At 68.0% G+C, this 18606-nt stretch overlaps 3 protein-coding genes across 3 annotated transcripts; 2 read left to right on the top strand and 1 right to left on the bottom strand.

Annotated features, from left to right (window-relative positions):
* The first annotated feature begins 74 nt into the window (after window positions 1–74).
* Window positions 75–7877, top strand: KIF19 (kinesin family member 19). Its single transcript, XM_074607407.1, has 18 exons — window positions 75–80; window positions 1292–1351; window positions 1950–2030; window positions 3433–3543; window positions 3664–3751; window positions 3831–3967; window positions 4117–4242; window positions 4321–4503; window positions 4586–4732; window positions 4835–4975; window positions 5186–5456; window positions 5672–5766; window positions 5833–5978; window positions 6059–6303; window positions 6393–6682; window positions 6802–6979; window positions 7120–7288; window positions 7583–7877. Exons 1-18 carry the CDS (start codon window positions 75–77, stop codon window positions 7875–7877), a joined length of 2769 nt encoding a protein of 922 aa, XP_074463508.1.
* On the bottom strand, window positions 7562–11261 carry BTBD17 (BTB domain containing 17). Its single transcript, XM_074607149.1, has 3 exons — window positions 11114–11261; window positions 9526–9802; window positions 7562–9252 (listed from the first exon to the last, which is right to left on the bottom strand). Exons 1-3 carry the CDS (start codon window positions 11205–11207, stop codon window positions 8172–8174), a joined length of 1452 nt encoding a protein of 483 aa, XP_074463250.1. The 5' UTR covers window positions 11208–11261; the 3' UTR covers window positions 7562–8171.
* A 5026-nt stretch (window positions 11262–16287) lies between these two features.
* GPR142 (G protein-coupled receptor 142) lies at window positions 16288–17929 on the top strand. Its single transcript, XM_074607153.1, has 2 exons — window positions 16288–16490; window positions 17001–17929. Exons 1-2 carry the CDS (start codon window positions 16355–16357, stop codon window positions 17867–17869), a joined length of 1005 nt encoding a protein of 334 aa, XP_074463254.1. The 5' UTR covers window positions 16288–16354; the 3' UTR covers window positions 17870–17929.
* The last annotated feature ends 677 nt before the right edge of the window (window positions 17930–18606 follow it).

Raw genomic sequence — 18606 nt, 5'->3', positions numbered from 1 at the left:
TCTCTCGCTCTCCATCTCCTCTCCTCGGGCCAAGCCACAGATCAAAGCTGTCTGCTGACCATAGTGGAGCACGCATGGCAGTGGGGTGTCCCTCCATGTGTCCCCAGCCCAAGGAGCAGGGCAGAGCAGGGCAGCTGGTGGCGGCAGCGGGGTCCCGGTGAGAGCACCGTGCCCCTTCCCAGCGGGGAGGGTGATGCTGAGCGAAGCCCCGCTCCCCCAGCCTGCTGCTATCCCTGCGAGAGCAGCCTGCGGTGCCTGGGCCGGGGTTATCAGCGCTGGGTAAACACAGCCCGGCTGGTATTGCCCAGCAGCTTACCCGCCCGTCAATTATTAACGAGCCGCCAGTTGCGCTCACACCACGGCACAGCCAGCGGCAGAGGGATGGGGCCATCGTGTGGGTGGCATCCCCTGTGCTGGGGCTGGGGGTCAGCTCTCCCGCAGGACCCTTCCCCAGGCACTGCTCGGGGGGTGGAGGGTGGGCAGGAGCTGTCGACTGTCGAAGCCACCCTGCATGTGCGGGGTGGGTGCGTGCGGAGCAGCCGAGTGCGGGTCCTGTCCTGACAGCATAGACGGATGGGAGAGGGAGTCCCACCCGCTGCCATGGGATTGGTGGCTTCATGGCCCCCCAGCCCCAAGCTGAGCACTGCCCTGTCCCAGCACAGCCACCTCCCGGGCTGGGGAGCACCGCCAAAGGGACAGGGTCTCCCCCGGCAGTGGGACGGGAGCCAGGCACCAGCCTTGCAGCTTGGCTGGGCGCCTCATTAACAGCCAGCTGTAATTGTACCAGCAGCCAGAGGTGGAAAGGCATTTCCCTGAGCCATGCACTGTCTGCATCCCATGTGGGACAGGCACGTTTCCATCCAGGTCATGGCACCCTGACCATGCCTTGGGGCCGTTGGTGCAGCCGGGAGAGGGCACAGAGCATGGCCAGAGCCACACATGGTGCCAGCCGCTGTGTTGACAGGAGCTGCCCACGTTGCCGGTGTTGTGTACGGCTCAACATCCCCAGGGGACTGGGGCAGACGGGTGGGATGGGGAGATGCAGCCTCCAGAGAGCCTCCCAGCCTGGGCCAGGGGGGCACCCAGGCTCACAGCCCCCCCAGGAGGGCAGAGGGGCTGTGCGAGTGCCAGAGGAAGGAAGAGGGGAGAGCCAGGGCTGGGGGTGTCCCACTGGGCCCTCCCACAGGCAGCGGGGGCACTGAGGCACAGGTCTGCTGCGAGGGGACAGAGTGGGGATCGGTGTGACCCGTGCACCCCCTGTGGGGCACCTCCACTCGCGGGCTCCCCCCAGCCCCCAGCCCCCAGCGAGGACACGAATGCTCCAGGGGACAGCGAGGAGCAGCAGCTGGTGGTGAAGTCCTGGCCGGTGGCAGGTGGCACCCTGTCCCCAAGGGGAGCAGCACCACTGCCAAGGGCAGCGGGGACACCCGGATCCAGGGCATGCCACGGCTGCACCCCACAGGGCTGGGACATGGCAGAAGGGGGTGGATATGGCAGGGACAGGGTGGCTGTTGTGGCTTGCCTCTCCTGCCACCCCATGGAACAGCCGTCCCTGCCATCCCTCGGCACCGCAGGGCTGGCGTGCTGGATGCTGTTGGGGAACCCGGGGGGTTCCAGGTGCGCAGAGCCATGGCAGCAGCCCCCCGCTCCCGCTGTGCCACCGCGGGCTCACCCGTCCCCAGCCACGTCGGCGAGGGGCCGGGTGCCAGCAGGAGGGCACGCTGCCCGGCTGCCTCTTGAAGGCTGGTCCCAGCGGTGTTCGCTTTCGTCCCAGGAAAATGAACCTCTAATTGCAGTGCCCGACATAGTGAGGGGGGGGTCCTGGGGCTGCGTTGACACTGCGCCTCCTCGGCTGCCGGACTGCGCCGTGATGGCTCGCGTGCAGGTCTGTGTCCCCGTGTCCCTGTCCCCATCCCCGCCACCCCACACTCATTCCCAGTGTCTCGCAGGTGGCTCTTCGCATCCGCCCGATGAGCGCGGCCGAGCTGGCGGAGGGGGCCAGACCCATCGCCCACCTCATGGATGAACAGGTATGGCCACCGGACGGGCACCCATGGGTTCATCGGGCACCGCCTGGCCCCGGTGCTTTGTCACCCTCCTGCCTCCCCTGTACCCGTCCGTGGGGTCAGTGGGGCCGGTACCCCGGGGCGGGATGCAACCCTCGGCGCGGTGCAGGCATGGGATGCCTCCAGCAGCACCCAGCACTGTGTGCGATGCCCACGTGTGCCAGCCACGGGGTGGGGGGGACACCCCGCAGCCCCCCGCAGGAGACCCTACAATAACAAAGCAGGAGGGTGGGAAACTCCAGGGGCTCTGGGGCAGGAGCAGCGCTGCCTGTCCCTGTCCCCACTCCCGGCGGAGAGGGGCCGGTCAAGGAGAGGGGGCAAAGTGGAAGCAGGGCAGCGGCGAGGGAGCAGCTTGCATTACATCAAAGGTTAAAATCTGCATTGCAGTGGGGGCTGGCAGGGACACTGGGAGCAGGGGACCCTACAAAGGGCTGTTCCATGCAGGGACAGGGACACAGAGGGTCCCATGGGTGCTGGCACCCTTTGCCGCCCCGCGGTGCCACGGCAGCGGGCACCTTGTCGGGCTGCGCTGACAGAGGTGCCTTTGTGCTGCTGTGCCCAGGTGGGTGCAGTGGGGCGGCCGGTCCAGCAGGTCCCCTGGCACCACACACAGAGCTGGCTTTGAGCCCCAGACTGGCCTGGGGACAAGGGGACCATTCAGAAGCACAAAGGGCTCCGTGCCGGCAGCACCGGCACCAGCCCGGGCATCTCCTACACCCCAGCATGGAGGGGGCACCGGCCCTGGCAAAGCAGGAGAGGGATGCCCACGGGGTCTCAGGAGGGCTCAGACCTACTGGTGAGCACATCCTAGTGCCCTTCTCCATGCCAGGGTGCCCCCCACCCATGCTGTGGTGCCCCCCCTTGGCTCCTGCCCTGTGGTGTGTGCTGTGGGCGATGCAGGGTACCCAGGCAGGAGCACGGGGGGGAGATGCAGCTCCGAGCGAGGATGCCCACGCTCTGAGACACAAGTCGCACTCAGACTGTCCCCCCCACGGCACCAGGAGCCCCATCACCGGTGGGGTGATGTGCTCTCCCGCGGGGTCCTTCGCCCACCGGCTGGGATGGAGCTGCTCGGCCGTCCCTGTGCTTCAGGGGAGCTGTGCTGGGGGGACACCTCCCTGGGGGTGGTGGGGAGGGCGTCCTGGGGTGTCCATCTGTCCATGTACATCCTGGGGGTCTGTGCCCACAAAGCCACCAGCCCACAGGGCTCCCAGCACCTTGTTACACCTTAGACCCCAACTGGGTGCTTAATTAGCACCGTAAACGGCGGTGCAATGCCTAGCTGAGGCCGGAGGTGATCCCGGAGCAGTGGGTGCCCAGGGCTGGTGCGTGTCCCCTGGCCAGCCCCGCTCACGTCCCTCGGCAGGTCGTGGTGCTGCAAGACCCCATGGAAGACCCCGACGACATCCTGCGCGCCAGCTGCTCCCGGGAGAAATCCTACGTCTTCGATGTGGCCTTCGACTCTTCGGCCATCCAGGTGGGTCCCTCGGGGCACAGAGGGGATGTGGGGCGGGGGGAGGCAGGCTGGGGGTCCCAGGGCAGCAGGTGGAGGTGGGGGGCAGCAAGACGCACCTCATGGCCTCTCATCCTCCCTCAGGAGACCGTGTACCGTGCCACCACCCAGGGTCTTGTCGCGGGTGTCATCTCCGGCCACAACGCCACCGTCTTCGCCTACGGCCCCACCGGTGAGGGGTGTGGGGAGGGGGACAGCCCTTTGGCCATGGCAGCGTCCTGGCCCCGAGCAAGCCCCATCCTCTCCCCCAGGCTGCGGGAAGACCTACACCATGCTGGGCACCGACGGCGAGCCTGGCATCTATGCCCGCACCCTGGGCGAGCTCTTCCAGGCCATCGAGGATGCCAGCGGTGACACCGAGTACGAGGTCTCCATGTCCTACCTTGAGGTGCGACAGGGGGGGTGCAGGGATGTCACTGTCCCCAGGCAGAGCCGGGGACAGTGAGTGGTAGGTGGCCCCAAGATGAGCATCTTTGAACCCCGCGGGAGGGGTCCCCACGCTGGGGGAGAGGTGCCCAGCTCCTTCCCCCTGCCCAGATCTACAACGAGATGATCCGGGACCTGCTGAACCCCTCGCTGGGCTGCCTGCAGCTCCGGGAGGACGCTGGTGGCACCGTCCAGGTGGCCGGCATCACCGAAATCTCCGCCATCAGCGCCAAGGAGGTGAGCCAGCGGGCACCCATGGGGCATGGGGGGGATCCGGCAAACCCCCCCTTGCCCGGCGCTGCCCGTCTGCCCCAGGTCCTGCAGGCGCTGGCGCGGGGGAACATGCAGCGGACGCAGGAGCCCACAGCCGCCAACCGCACCTCGTCCCGCTCCCACGCGGTGCTGCAGGTCACCGTGCGCCAGCGGCGCCGGGGTAGGGGGCTGCGCCGCGGCCGCCTCTTCATGATCGACCTGGCGGGCTCCGAGCGGGCTGCGCAGGTACGGCCCTCCCCGGGGGGGCTGCAGGGTCCCAGCCCCTCTTTCGCCAGGTTTTTCCCTCTGCGTTCCCCCCCCGGCCCAGACACAGAACCGCGGGCAGAGGATGAAGGAGGGGGCCCACATCAACCGCTCGCTGCTGGCCCTGGGCAACTGCATCAAGGCTCTGAGCCACCAGGCGAGCACCAAGTACATCAACTATCGCGACAGCAAGCTGACCCGCCTGCTCAAGGTGCAGCCGGGGGTCCCAGCTCCCCCGGTGGGGTCTGAGCTGGGGAGGGGGCACAGGCTGGCCCCCACCCTGATCCCTCTCAGACGTGTACTCCGTGGCCAGGACTCACTTGGAGGCAACAGCCACACGGTGATGATCGCCCACATCAGCCCTGCCAGCACCGCCTTCGAGGAGTCCCGCAGCACCCTCGCCTACGCCCACCGCGCCAAGAGCATCCGCACCACGGCAGGGCTGGGACCGCAGGTACCCCCCTCCCCTGGAGGCCAGTCAGCCCCCCGGCTCCCACCCCAAGCAGCCCTTGGCCCCGCTGCCCCCCAACGGGGAGGGTATGAGGAGCTCACCCCTACACTGCCCCATGGTCCCCAGGGATGCTGGCCCCACAGCAGAGATGCTGGCCCCACAGAAGGGATGCTGGCCATGGGCAGGGACGGTGACCCCGCTGTGTGCCCGCAGGCAGAGCCAGCACAGCTCTTCCGGCAGAGCCAGCAGCACACACGTCGGCTGGACGTGGCCCGGCGGCATCGGAGCGGCTGGGAGGAGCAGCGGGAGGTGCTGGCCCTGCTGTGCCGCCTGCATCACCTGGAGCTGGAGGCAGCAGAGATGCGCTCCCGCACCCTGCTCGAGGGTGGCCTCCGGCACCCGCCGGCCACCGTGGCGCAGCGCTTCGGTCGTCACCGTGCCCTCTGCGCTCGCATCATCCAGCAGCAGCAGCAGCTCATTGCCGGTGCGTCCCTCCCGTGACTTCTGCCGTGACAAAGGGGTCTCTCGTGTGCCGTTGCCCTGGGAGTCCTGCGATGGCACATTGTGTTATTGCAATGGGACGTGTCGCGATCCAAAGTCCCCCCAGTGTCATGATATAGCCGTGACGCTGCCACCCAAGCTGGGCATGGTGTGGCGCGCAGGATGGTTGATGCCCCCACCCTGCCCTCTCCCCGGCAGACCACCGGCTGTCGGTGCCACGGCCGCTGGAGGAGCTGTACGAGACTTACCTGCAGGAGCTGGCAGGGGACTTTGGGGACAGTGGCACCCTCAAGGTAGGGCAGGGTGACAGGGCACCCCCCAGAGCCCAGGCAGGGCACTCAGCCCCTGTCCCTGCCCAGGGCACGTCCCTGCCCAAGGTCCCACAGGTGACCGGCACAGAGAGCCTGTGGGACCCGGAGCAGGACAGCGTGCGGGCACGGAGCTGTGAGCACCCCACACTGCTGCAGGACGATGCCCTCCCACCCCTGTGCCCCATGGGGGACAGGTACGAGTGGGCATCACACCCTGCCACGTGCACGGGGCTGCTGCCATGGCAGAGGCTCAGGGGTGTCCCCTTTCCGGCAGCACCCCGACCCCCATGTTCAAGAAGACCCCTCGGGCACAGCAGCCAGGGAGCGCGGCGGTGCCCACCCCACCTCCTGGCCGTGGCACAGTGGCCCTGGAGGTGAGCACGGCCATGCCCGCGGCACCGAAGCCCCGAGGTGGGGATGCTAATGGGTGCCGTGTGTCCTGGCAGCGCACGCCATGGACGAGCCCGAGCACCGGGACCAGCGCGGTGGCAGCGGTGGCAGTGGTGGCAGCAGGCAGGGGTGAGCCAAGTGGCCGGCGGGGCTGGGTGGGTGGCCGTGCCCCGCTGACAGTGCCACTGTGCCCCGCTGATGGTGCCACCGTGACGCAGAACGCCGGGAGGTGTCGAGCAGCACCAAAAGCATCGTGGCTAAGGCTGTCCAGTGCCGGTCCTGCATCCCGGAGAGCATCCACCTGCACTCACCGGACGCCTGGGAGGAATGGGGTGGCCCCAGGCTGTGGCACACCAGCAGCGAGGTGGGGACATGCAACCCCCGCTCCCCGGGGACCTGGCTGCAGGCACGCAAGAAGGGCCACAAGGAGCCAGGGAGGAGGAAGGAATCGCTGGATGGCAGAAGGAGATCGAGGAGGTCACAGTCCTTCGAGGTAACCGGCCATGGGGTAGGTCAGGGTGGGAAGGCCACCCCCTGTTCCCTTTGGCATCCCTTCGCCCACCATCAGGGTGTCAGCGCCCTATGGCATGTGTTCGCCCTCCCGCACACCATGGTTCCTCCCCAAAGCATCATGCCCGTGGACCCTCTCTCCAGCAGCTGGCATCCCCCATGGTCCCCCCGCTGCCATCCACCATGCTGCAGAGCCGCTCCGAGCACGCCGTGCTGGTGGGGGCGCGGGCAGCCAGCACCCAGGGACCCCCCAAAGCCCTGCCCAGAGCAAAGCCCCTGCAGACCCAGCTGCCGGGTGAGCCCCCAACTGGGAACGGGGTGCAGGGGCCATCGTCCCCCCCAAGCCCCGGCCCAGCTCCCGGGGCTGCTGATGAAGTGCCCCTTCCCCAGGTGTTGAGGTCCCACCTCTACCTGTCCCCCCCCAGCTCCCCCCAGGAAGGGCCAGCACCCACGGCTCGGCGGCATCACCGGGAGCGGTGCCAGCGCCTCCGGCAAGGATGGATGGAGTTGCTGGTACTGAGCCCAGCGCCTTGCCGAAGGGGGACAAGGTCCTGTGCCAAGCCAGCGGGCTGAGCGCCCGTCCTGCCAACCCCAGCATGATGCGGCATCCCCCGTGCCGTGGGTGTCCCTGCAGCCCCCCGGTGCCAGCCCTGCTGAGGGAAGGGCGTCTGTGGATGCTCAGCACCCGGGGGATGCTGCCGCCCACCCGGCATCACCAGTGTGGCTGCTGAGGTGCTGGGTGTCTGCAGGGGTGTTTGTCCTTCCAAGGGGTTACATTAAAAGGAGACACGCTGATGCGGGGAGTGGTGTGACTGCTGTCCCCCAGCCCATCCCTGGGGACAGGGAGACCCCCAAAGATGCCCCCGCACTCCCCACGCTCGTTTTCTGCTTTTATTAGGAAGGGGGTGGAGGGTGCCCGGGCAGGGATGGGGCAGCTGCCGGCCGTGAGTGGGTTGGTGCCCCCCAAGCATCTTCCGCTGCGGGAGGCAGCCGGACCGCCCACCCCAGCCTGGGCACGCACCCAGCTCGCCGCCGAGCCCCGGAGTGCTGCTGCCGGGGTACCCGTGCCCGCAGCCGGGCCCAGCACCACGGCCTCGCTGCCCGGCACAGAGGGACCCCAGTGCCACAGGGGTGGCGTCACAGGAAGGCCGGGCTGTCCCTGTCCCCATCCTCTCGCCCATCAGGGTTTGTGAGCCCAGGATGTGCCCGCGGCCGTGGGCTGCACGTTTCACCTCCTGCACCACCAGCATGGGGCTGGGGGGCTCCCAGTGTCCCCAGTCCCCACCTCCCCGCAGGCAAGCAGGGACAGCAATGGGGACGTTTGGATGGGATGCGGCGGGGCACAATCGGAGAGGGCTGGGTGGCGGAGAGCAGCCCCGAGCCCCCCTGGCACAGGGACCACCATCTACCTACGAGCAGGAGGACCAAGTGCAAGCCCCCGCCACGGGGCTGGGACCAGTCCGGCTGCGGGACCCGGCTCCACCTCGTTACTTCTTCACCTTGATGAGGGAGTGGTAGACGGGTTTGATGATGATGTGGAGGTGCAGGGAGTTGTCGATGAGGTACTCGGAGGTGCGCTTCTGCAGGTCGGCGTGGGCGAGGAAGTCGGCCGCCTCATCCGAGCTCTGGTGGAAGCTGTAGGCGTGCTTCACCACGACGCGGCCCTGCTGCCGCACGCCCACCAGCACCGTCTTCTGGAAGCTGACGCCGGCAAAGTCGGGGCTGCTCATGGCCGGGGTGATGACGAGCCGGGGGCGACCGTCCTCGATGCGCGCCGGCTGGACGGCGCCCGAGACCGAGTCCGAATAGACGGGGCGCAGGCTGACGGGCAGCCAGCGCGGTGAGAAGAGGACGTTCCAGGTCACTCGCTTCCCGGCGTCGTGGCTGCTGGGACCCAGCTGGGTCTGGAAGCTGGTGCTGCGGTCGTCCCGGGCCGGGTTGTTGATGACCCACTGGGAGCCCCAGCTGGGCGCGAGGTAGTTGCGGGGCAGGAACATGCTGCAGTTGACGTCAAAATACTTGGCGAAATGGAGAGGGGGGGCGGCGTGGAACTGGAAAGCCTGGAAGAGCAGGTCCTGCACCGCGCCGTAGTGCCGCGCCAGCACCGGCGACTGCACCTGCAGCCGAAAGAGCTGGCTGGGCGCGATCATGGGGTAGCGGATAGCACGCAGCACCCGCTTGGCCACGGGACCCTCGGGCTGTCGGCGGCTCAGCCAGCTCTCCACGGCGGTGTAGAGCTCCAGCTCGCTGTGCAGGACCAGGTCAGAGCGCTCCAGCAGCAGCAGCAGCAGCTCCACGCTCACCGAGCCCCACTCGGCGCTGCCCAGTACGGCCGAGAGGTTCCAGGCCAGGAACTGGAGGCAGCTCTCCTGCAGCGCCGCGTCCCCGATGCGCACGGCGTAGTGGTACCAGCCCACCACGTGGCCCTGGCTCGACTCGCTGGCCAGGTGGGTCTTCATGTAGTCGGCCACGCCGCGCTGCAGCCCCCACACCCGGTACTTGCTGGCCAGCTGGTGCATGGGGATGGCTTGGTGCAGCAGGATGGAGACCCCCCCGCAGTACAGGTACCTGGGGCAGAGTGCAGGGCGGTGACACTGATGTCCCCGAATCCCCTTCCCAGCCCAGCCCCAGGGGCTGGCAGCGCAGTCCCCAGGGGAGCATCCTCCCTCATGGGCTGCATCCCTCCAGGCATCCCGTCCTCTGGGGTGCCCTTGGTCCCCAGGGAAGCACCCTCCCTCCTGAGCTGCATCCCTCCAGGCATCCCCATCCCATGGATTTCCCATGGTCCCCCGAGGAGCTGCGTCCCTCCTGCTGTCCCCATCCCGTGGGGTCCCCACGTACCTGATAAACTTTTCGAAGAGGGCAGCAGTCTCAGGCGGCTCGTGCAGGGTGATGGTGCTCTGGTTGTGCAGGAGGCTCTCAAAGACCTCGCTCTGGAGGCTGAGCAGCAGCTGGTGGGTGTGGAAGACCTTGGCCTCGTCGGAGGCGGCCGTGCGCACCCGCAGCACCGAGTCGCTGCCGTTGCCGTTCTGCAGCAGCTCCTGCAGCCGCTGCAGCAGCATCAGCGAGTGGTTGATGGTGGCTGCTGTGGCGTCGCCGCTAAGGTCGGCTTTCTGGGCTGCGGGGAGATGGGACCATCCCAGTGCTGCACCCCAGGAACTGGGAACAGGGTGCTGGGGCACAGCAGAGTGTGCTGTGGGGTGATGCCTGGTTACCAGGGGGCTGGGGAAGCCTGTCTCTGTGCACATCCTCCCTCCGCTCCCCCCAGTGCCGAAGGGATGGCTGGTGCCAAGGGGATGCAAGGAGGACGAGGGGACATGGGGACATTTGTGTCCTTGGGAGCCAAAAAACTGCTTTTCTGCAGCAGAAGGGGTGAGACCACCATGTCCCAGGCTGGGACATGCTGGGAAATGGCCTTGTGCCGGGCAGCGCTGGCTCGCAGCCCGGTCTGTCAGCCCCAATCCCATCGGCGTGGGCAGAGTGAGCCCTGCGCATTGCCCTGGACCCCCCCACGTCCCAGACCAACACGTGGGGCACACGAGAGCTGGTGGGTGCGGGGAGTGAGGGACAGGGTCCCCATGGTCTGAGCAGCCTGGGGACACTCACTGCCCCCGTGTCGCTGCGGGTTGGTGCCGCTGAGCAGGCAGCTGCCGCCCCATGCCCGCTGCCGATGTGATCCCTGACTCCTCGTTGGTGCCGCTGAGCAGGCAGCTGCCGCCCCATGCCCGCTGCTGATGTGATCCCTGACTCCTCGTTGGTGCCGTGAACCGGCATCTCCTGCCCGGCCACGTTTCGCTCCCCTCCTCCGGCTGCGTGTGCCGGCAACCCAGACTGGTCCCCACTTGGGTGACCGTCCCCCCGTGCCTGTGTCCCCACACTGCCAGGCTCCCAGTGGGGATAGGGACCAAGACACGCGTCTCCATGATCTTGTGGCCATGGGGAGCCTTCCTCCATCTCCTCCTCTCCCTCATGCCTGGCACAACTCCCACCCCCTCCCCGGAGCATCCTTCCCCCGGGGTGAATTTGGCCCCGTCTTTCTCAAATCCCATCTTGCCGGGCGGTGAGCTGCCGGATTACCCTTCCCAGCGCTGACTTAAGCCTGGCTGAGCAGGGATGGGGAAGGGGATGGGGAGCCCCACGGTGCCGGACATCGCTGCCCATGGCGCCGAGCCTTCCCTCGGGCAGCGGCGAGCGCAGCCCGGCTCTCGCCCCCGGCACCTCCCAGGCACCATGGGGCACAGCACGTCCAGGAGCCGCATCCAACCCTCCCCAGGAGCCACGAAGGCTGCCAGAGAGCCGTGCTCAGCCTCCCACGGACATCACCGGACACCCGTGCCGCGGCCGAGCCCCACCCTGGCACACAGTGAGGGCAGCGGGACCCACAGCACAGGGACCCCTCCACGCCTCCCCCCACCACGGCCACCCTTACCCGCTTGCACGGTGAGGAGGAGGAAGAGGAAGGCAGAGGCAACACAGCCCCAGCGGCGGGCGGCCACGGGCCGGGCGCCCGTCAGCCTGGCCATGGCTTCCCAAGCGCATCTGCCGGGGCTCGGCGCGGTGCCCGCCCGGCGCTTATGTAGGCCAGGAGCCCTCCCAGCCCTCCCAGCCCGCGCCGCCACATCGATTGGTGGAAACTGGGACCGGCCGTTGCCAAGGGAACAGCTTCCAGCCCCCGTCCATCCCACCCTGACCCCGGACCCCAGCCCCGCATCCCAGGCTGGCGTGAAGGGGTGCCCCGGTGAGCCCCGGCACAGCATGGGGACATCTCCATTTGCCACCTGGGAGCATCCACCGGGCTCTGCCGTACCGTGCCACAGCCCCACACCGTGCCGCAGCCCCACGCATGGCTAGCAGCCCTTTGTGCCGTCTTTGCATTCAGGGCACAGCTCGGCATGGCCTCCCCGCTCCCCTCGGCTCATGGGTATTCATGCCGGCAGCAGCCCATCACCATGGCATCCCGGCTGCCGGCAGGAACTGCCTGCCCTTTTCCCAGCCTTTGCAGCCAAGAGGCTGCCTGCACCGGGCGAGTGCCCTGTGCCGGCCTCCACTGGCCCCTCGCCTGCCCCGACAGCTCTTGGGGGGCTTCACAACGGGGCCGGGGTGGCATTTGCCCCCCCTGCAGCCCTGGTGCCACATGCTGGGGCTGGGGTGGCTCAGGCATGGGGCTGGGGGTAGTGCTGGGTGCCCCCACCCTGCTCCCCGCTGCAGGACATGGGCAGCCCTCTGTGCAGGAGCATTTGCTGGCGCAGCCTGAGCAAGTGGGGTGGGAGCCAGGGGATGTCTGCACCCCACTTTTGGCCATGGCCCCAGTGGCACTGTGGGGTGGGGAGTGAGGACCGAGACCCCCAGTAGGGACGCAAATGGGGGGAGAGACCCCACAGACGGAGGCAGCGCGGCTCACACAGGCACGGCAGCCCCTTACCCACTGCCCAGGCTCCCCGTGAAGGCGGCGGGGGGCTGCCATGCCGGGCAGGGCCCCCCCTGCCCCGTGGCTCGGTGCTCCCTGGGCCAGAGCTGCCGGCACCGCGCTCAGCCCCGGGACCGCTGCACGAATTCACCTCAGGGTGCAGCAGGACCCTGAGTGGGTCCCCCCTTCCTGGGGACACCCCCGGGGAGATGCTGTGACCTTCAGCGGGTGGCAGTGCCGGAGCCGTACGGGGAGATATTAAACGTTACCAGTAATCGAGTATCTGTCCGGGCTGATGGGATTAGCGCCGGTGCCTGTGGTATGGCAGCTTTGTGTTGAGCTGCCCAGAGAGGTGACAGCATGGCACGGCTGGCACCGGTGTCACACCCCGCTCCTTCCCCGGGACCCACGGGAGGATGGTGTGCCGCAGCCTGCACTGCCAGCACCAGCACCCCGCGGCCGGAGGGACATCGTGCCGCGGATGGGGGTACAGGGTGTGAGCAGTTTGTGGCGCGTGCAGTGGGGGAGGACGGCGGTGACTGGGGCTACATGCCGGGCAGGGGGTGCTCAGCCCATCTGCCCCTTTGTGTCACCTTGCCCAGCCCTGGCACGGTGCCGCCCGGTGCTGCTGCCGCAGCCGGGGGCTGCTTTTGTGCCAGCAAGGGCTTCTGAGGACAGGTTTGCTTTGGGCTCACGTGGAAGCCAGAGCCGGAGCGTCTGCGTCCCCAAGGAGAACAGGGACACGGGGCTGAGGAGCCCTATCCCTGAGCACAGCCGTGGCCCGGGGGGGGTGAGCGAGAGGCTCAGGCTTAGACGGGGTCTCCAGATGTTGAGCGTGGGCAGATGTTGCCACAGATCCCAGAGGGGGGGATCACCCATCTGGCCCTGACCCACGGCTGGAGGGGCTGGGGGCAAGCTGCCTGGCCATCACTGCGCTGGGCTCCCAGGGCTCCCTGGCCCCTCAGAGGGACAGGCAGGCAATGCCATGCCCCCTGTGGGGCTGAGGCTCAAGCTCTGTGGCCCGATGGGGTGGGGGGACCCCAAGAGCGTGGTGCAAACAGAGCCCAGGGGGGCACTCCTGCATGGCAGCGAGGAGCAGGCCGGCTGGGGGACGAGGGGCCCCTGCCACGGCGCAGCCGGTTAATGGCTCACCGCATCCACCGATGCCTCATTTAACCACCTGCCTGCAAAACAACAGCTTGCCGGGAGCCTGCACCGGCTGAGCCGCCGGCATGGTGCCAGCACAGGCTGCACCCTACCAGGGACTCTCATCCCCCTAAGGGGGCATCAGCTGGCCACGGGGCAGGGTGGCACGGGCTGGGGGCCGTGGGGGGACACGGGGGACCATGGGACTGGTGCTGGGGGTCACCAGTGGACGGGGCATCCATCCCCCAGCCCCTGGTGAGGTGCAGAGAGCAGCTGTGCTGGCCCCGGTAATTGCGGCTGAGGCGGCGGAGGGTTGGCTCACCATAGCGACCTGTGCGTAAGGCATCGCCCCCGCAGGCTGGGGGACATCACGAGGGGGCGGGAGTCGGGGGCTATGGTGGCCCCAGGGAACGGCAGGGGACAGCAGCCTTCCCACCCCTGCCTGCGCTGCTGGGGAAACTGAGGCACGGGTGGGCTTTGCCACCAGCTTGGGCCACCAGCGGTGCTCTCTGCACGCTGGGGCTGTGCTGGCGGGCACCCAGGCACACACGGAGCAAAGCCCAGCAGGGACACGCGGGGATGGATGCACAGACACACTTGTGTGCACACTCACACGTGCGCACATGCAGACCCGCTCCCCTGAGTCCCCCAACGGTGGCTGCAGATCCCAGCTCTCTGCTTACAGAGGGCAGGGCCTGAGGAACCTGTGGCAGCCCCTAACCGAGCTTGGGTAGCCCCCGCTGCCTGCACCCACCTCTGCCTGGCCCCAGCCCACCTCGGGGTGTGTGGCAAACCCAGGAGAAATTGAGGGTCCAGCACCCAACGGAGGGGGGCTGATGGAACGATGCACCGCGGCTTGGTGACACAGGCCTTTGGGTATAATGAGGGACCCAAGCTGTCCCCAGGCACCTGGACCACCATCCTTAATGCTCTGGGGTGGAGCAAGCTCCGTCACAGTCACTTGGGGCTGGCACAGTGTTCCAGGTGACCCCATCACTGGCCCCCGTGGGAGCAGCGGGGCCCGGGGACGTCCTCCTGCCCCGCTAGCCCAGCCCGCAGCTCTGCCCACGCTGCTCTCCCTCCGCCCCGCGTTCCTCGTTGCTGGGCGATGCTGCGGGTGCCGGAAGGGACACGGCCACCAACGGGGACACAGCCACCGGCAAGGACACGGACACCAGTGAGAACACGGCCACCAGTGGGGACACGGCCACCAACAGGGACACGGCCAGCAGCGAGGACACGAACATCAGTGGCTCTCCGGGCCCAGGGAAGGTGGCACCGCACACCTGGGAGTGGCACGGGGGCCACCGAGGTGAGAGCCCATCTCCAGAAGGGCTTGGGGAGCAGGACCCCGGGCGGGGGGGGCAAAGGGGGAACCAGACGGGACCCAGACCCTCCAGCAGAGCGAACGGGATCAGGGCTGGGAAAGGGTTAACGCCCCCGCTGCAGCTGCAGCGATCGATGCCCCAGTTCCACGAGGGACATGAAGGGTCTGGACTTGCCCCTGCTGATTAGCCAGATCTAATTTGCAGTTAATTGGCATCCCCCTGCGCATCTCTCCCACCCAGCTCGGGGCTCTGCGCAGGATCCCGGCTTCCATCACGGCCGGGCGCAGCGGACAAAGCCCCCCCCCGCTCCCGGCACTCCGCGACCGCGGGTACTGCTGAGGGGGGCAGATCCATCCCTGGGGGGGCCGGAACGGGAGCACCGGCGGGGGGAGACGTGGCGTTCCCCGGTCCCGGAGTCGTCGGGGGGTTGCGGTGATTGGGATTGGGGCAGTTTGGGGTCCCTGTGGGACCAGGGTCGGACTGGGACCGGAGAGGTGCCCAGTAGCCACACACCCCTCGGGCTCAGGACCCTCCCTGCACCCTGCATGTCCTCCCTAGGCACCGGACCTCCCCTGCACCCCTCCCAGGGCTCAGGCTTCCCCCTGCACCCCTTACCCTCCCGGGCTCAGGACACTCCCGACACCCCGCACCCATCTCCCGGGCTCAGGACCCACCCTGCACCCCGCATCCCCGCCTAGGCCCAGGACCTCCGCCCCCCGCACTCCCCCATCGGGCTCAGGACACCCGCCCCTGCACCCCGCATCCCGCCCTAGCCTCAGGACAGCCCCCCCTCAGCCCCCGGGCTCAGGACCCCCCTTTCACCCCCTGCGGCACTAGGACCCGGGGGGTCACGGTCGCCCTCGGGAGATGCTAATTGTGTGAGAGGGAGGGGATTATGACCAATCAGAACGCAACGCTCAGGTTTGGCCTCCCCATTCCAGGAAAACGCCCCTCTGATTGGGTGAAGCGCCGTTCCCCCCCAGCCAATAGAAGCGCAGGGCTCGGGAGCGGGGTGGTGCCGCCCGGGTTTATGAATGGTCGGGCGCAGCGTGGGCCCGATCCGGGCGCGGGGCACGGGCAGGGACTAGGACACGGATGGGGACACAGGCATGGGCGGGGACATGGACACGGGAAGGGACGTGGGCACGGGCACGGGCACGGGCACGGGCAGGGCCGATGCCAGGCTCCTCCGGCCCCACTGCCTGATGCGAGTCTGCCTGAGGAGCTGGCAAAGGACCCGGTTGGCAGCCTGGAGATGGCCACCCCCCGCCTTGGGACCCCTGGGATTCCCCCCTTCGCCCATCTTGTCACCGCTGGGACCCCCCCTCCTGCACCCCTGGGTCTTCCCCGCCACCCCTGGGTCCCGCTGGGTGGCACCCAGCCTGGGCCGGGAGCCAGGGCCTCATTCCCCTGGCAGCCACCCAAGAACATGGTGTTTTAATCCGGTTTTCTTCAAGGCGATAAACGGGGCCAGAGGGATAAACAAGGAGCATCGCCTGTAGCGGGGCCACCCTCCGCTGCGGGGACGAGGGCTGTCATGCCGGCTTCCCCTCGGGGACTGGATCCTGGGTCCCTTGTCCTGCAGCATCCACGGACAGCGGGCAGCTCCAAAACGTGCCATTGCAGGCAGACACAGCAGCAGACATGGGGCAACTGCACCCATGGGAGCCAGCCCACCCCAAGCCCCCTGTGCTGTGTCCCAGCTGAGCCCCCTGCCCGAGTGCTACCGGGGCCCTTGGCTCCTTGACTCTTCCTGTCTCCCCTCGTAGCCGGTCCGTGGCAGGAGGCGATGATGCCTGTGCCCAACAGCACGGCAGTGGTGTGGGTCGACGAGGCAGCACGGCCAGAGCCAGAGCGGTCACCCTGCATGGTCGGCGTCTTCCCCATCGTGTACTACAGCGTCCTGCTGGGTCTGGGGCTCCCAGGTGAGGGGCTGGGGCAGGGGGGGCTGCCCGGGACCAGGGGGGGCAGCACCCATCCTGCCTCATCTGAGCTGTGCCCCCTCAGCACAGCCTGTGCCCTCAGCTGCCGGCAGAGCCTCAGCTCCTGTCCCAGCCCCGGTGCTTTTGGGGACAGGGAGGAGAGTCCTCAGGGGTGGGGGAAACCAGCCTGCTCCCCACAGGCCCCATGGCCTCGGGGTTGGCCCCAGCTGCGGTCTCCAGCTGTAAAGCCCAGCCCCACGTGGCAGGTGCCATGGCAGCAGGGACAGATGGTATTTGCGTTGGTTGGGCTGATACACGGAAGAGATTAATCAGCTCAGCAAATCCTCACCGCATCATGATATTTATAGCTCCCTATCCCAGCCGGGCCTAGGGCCGCTCATCCTGCAGCCCTGGGAGAGCCTGGGCACCCTCAGGGTCCTGGGTGCTGCGGGAGGCAGGGGTGGGCTGTGAGCCCCGCGGTCTAACCACTGTACATCGCTCCCCTCCCTCCAGTGAATGTCCTGACCGCTGTGGCCCTGTCCCGCCTGGCCACAAGGACCAAGAAGTCATCGTACTGGTACCTGCTGGCCCTGACCACCTCCGACATCCTCACCCAGGTCTTCATCATCTTTGTGGGCTTCATCCTGCAGACAGCCATCCTGGCCCGGGCGGTGCCCAGCGCCTTCATCCACACCGTCAACGTCCTGGAGTTCACCGCCAACCACGCCTCCATCTGGGTCACCGTCCTGCTGACCGTGGACCGCTACGTGGCCCTCTGCCACCCGCTGCGGTACCGCGCCGTCTCCTACCCACAGCGCACCCGCAAGATCATCGCAGCCGTCTTTGCCGTGGCTCTGGCCACAGGCATTCCCTTCTACTGGTGGCTGGACCTGTGGCGTGACGCCGACCCCCCCACCACCCTGGACATGGTGCTCAAGTGGGTGCACTGCGTCACCATCTACTTCTTGCCCTGCAGCATCTTCCTGGCCACCAACTCCATCATCATCTGCAAGCTGAAGCAGCGGAGGCGCTCAGGGGATGGCCGACCCCACCTGAGCAAGACCACGGCCCTCCTCCTGGCTGTCACCACCGTCTTCATCGTGCTCTGGGCTCCCCGGACCATCGTCATGATCTGCCACCTCTACGTGGCCTCAGTCAAGAGGGACTGGCGCGTGCATTTGGCCTTGGACATCGCCAACATGGTGGCCATGCTCAACACCACCCTCAACTTCTTCCTCTACTGCTTCGTCAGCCAGACTTTCCGCCGCACGGTGGGCGAGGTGCTCCGGGCCCACCTCCGGCACAGCCCCCGGACTGGCAGTGGCCGCTTCCCACCCCCGGCCCTGAAACCGCTGGAGCTGCTAGCCGGCACGGCCCTCTGAGCCGGGGCTGCTGCCAGCCAGAGCGGCACTCAGACGGGGGTCCCGGGGCTCATCCAGCCCCATGCATCACCCCAGGACCCGACAAGACCCTGCGCTGGGGACGCTGCCCCCATGATGCCTGCCCTCCGCAGAACTGGGGGGGTAATACGGGTGCTGGTGGTGGTGGCAAGAGGAGGTGTCTGTGCTGTCCTCGTCTGGGGCCATCGTGCTGCCCTGTCTGGTGGCAGCACCCGCTGCACCCCAGGGACCCCTGACACGCACCGGGATGGGCAGCTCAGCCCTGCCCATGCTCAGCCCCTTGGAACAAGCAGCGTTCAGCCCCCCAGGAAACTCCGCTGTGGGGCAGCAAGGACATGCCCGAGCTCAATGGCAGAAGCCACTGCCTGCTCCGTATGTGCCCCCCCGGCCGGGCTCCTCTCCAGCCCCATGGCCGTGGGTCTCACGGGGCTCCCACGGCTGGGGAGTGTGACCCTGCTCATGGCTGCTCTCCTGCGTCAGCTCCAGCCCCTGCTGAACTGACGCACTGAAGGTCCCAGGGAGCCCCGTGGGCTGCCCCTGCTGCGGGGGGACGGGCGCAGGTGAGCTCCTGCGGGGCCTGGCGAGGACTCGGTGCCTGCTGGGTGCCAGCGGGACAGTCCTTCCTCCATAAACTGCCGTGCTGAGACCAAAACTCTGCCTGGGTCCAGCTCCCTGCCGGCAGCTGGGATGGGGCCACCCTGCACCAGCCCCCCCAGGCA

This window comes from Larus michahellis, chromosome 14, assembly GCF_964199755.1.
Source record: "Larus michahellis chromosome 14, bLarMic1.1, whole genome shotgun sequence".
In the NCBI taxonomy this organism is placed as follows: domain Eukaryota; kingdom Metazoa; phylum Chordata; class Aves; order Charadriiformes; family Laridae; genus Larus; species Larus michahellis.
The sequence above is the reverse complement of the archived record's forward strand: the minus strand, read 5'-3'. Positions and strand labels throughout refer to the sequence as shown.

What these genes read in the sequence shown, in the direction of transcription:
- KIF19 (XM_074607407.1), top strand. An exon ending in TCGACTCTTCGGCCATCCAG is followed by an intron (nt 3,544 to 3,663) that starts GTGGGTCCCTCG and finishes ATCCTCCCTCAG; the next exon opens with GAGACCGTGTACCGTGCCAC. An exon ending in GGGACAGTGGCACCCTCAAG is followed by an intron (nt 5,767 to 5,832) that starts GTAGGGCAGGGT and finishes GTCCCTGCCCAG; the next exon opens with GGCACGTCCCTGCCCAAGGT.
- BTBD17 (XM_074607149.1), bottom strand. Translation starts at nt 11,207, where the DNA reads ATGGCCAGGCTGACGGGCGCCCGGCCCGTGGCCGCCCGCCGCTGGGGC. An exon ending in CCTCCTCACCGTGCAAGCGG is followed by an intron (nt 9,803 to 11,113) that starts GTAAGGGTGGCC and finishes ATCTCCCCGCAG; the next exon opens with CCCAGAAAGCCGACCTTAGC. An exon ending in CTCTTCGAAAAGTTTATCAG is followed by an intron (nt 9,253 to 9,525) that starts GTACGTGGGGAC and finishes ACTCTGCCCCAG; the next exon opens with GTACCTGTACTGCGGGGGGG.
- GPR142 (XM_074607153.1), top strand. Translation starts at nt 16,355, where the DNA reads ATGATGCCTGTGCCCAACAGCACGGCAGTGGTGTGGGTCGACGAGGCA. An exon ending in GCTGGGTCTGGGGCTCCCAG is followed by an intron (nt 16,491 to 17,000) that starts GTGAGGGGCTGG and finishes CCCTCCCTCCAG; the next exon opens with TGAATGTCCTGACCGCTGTG.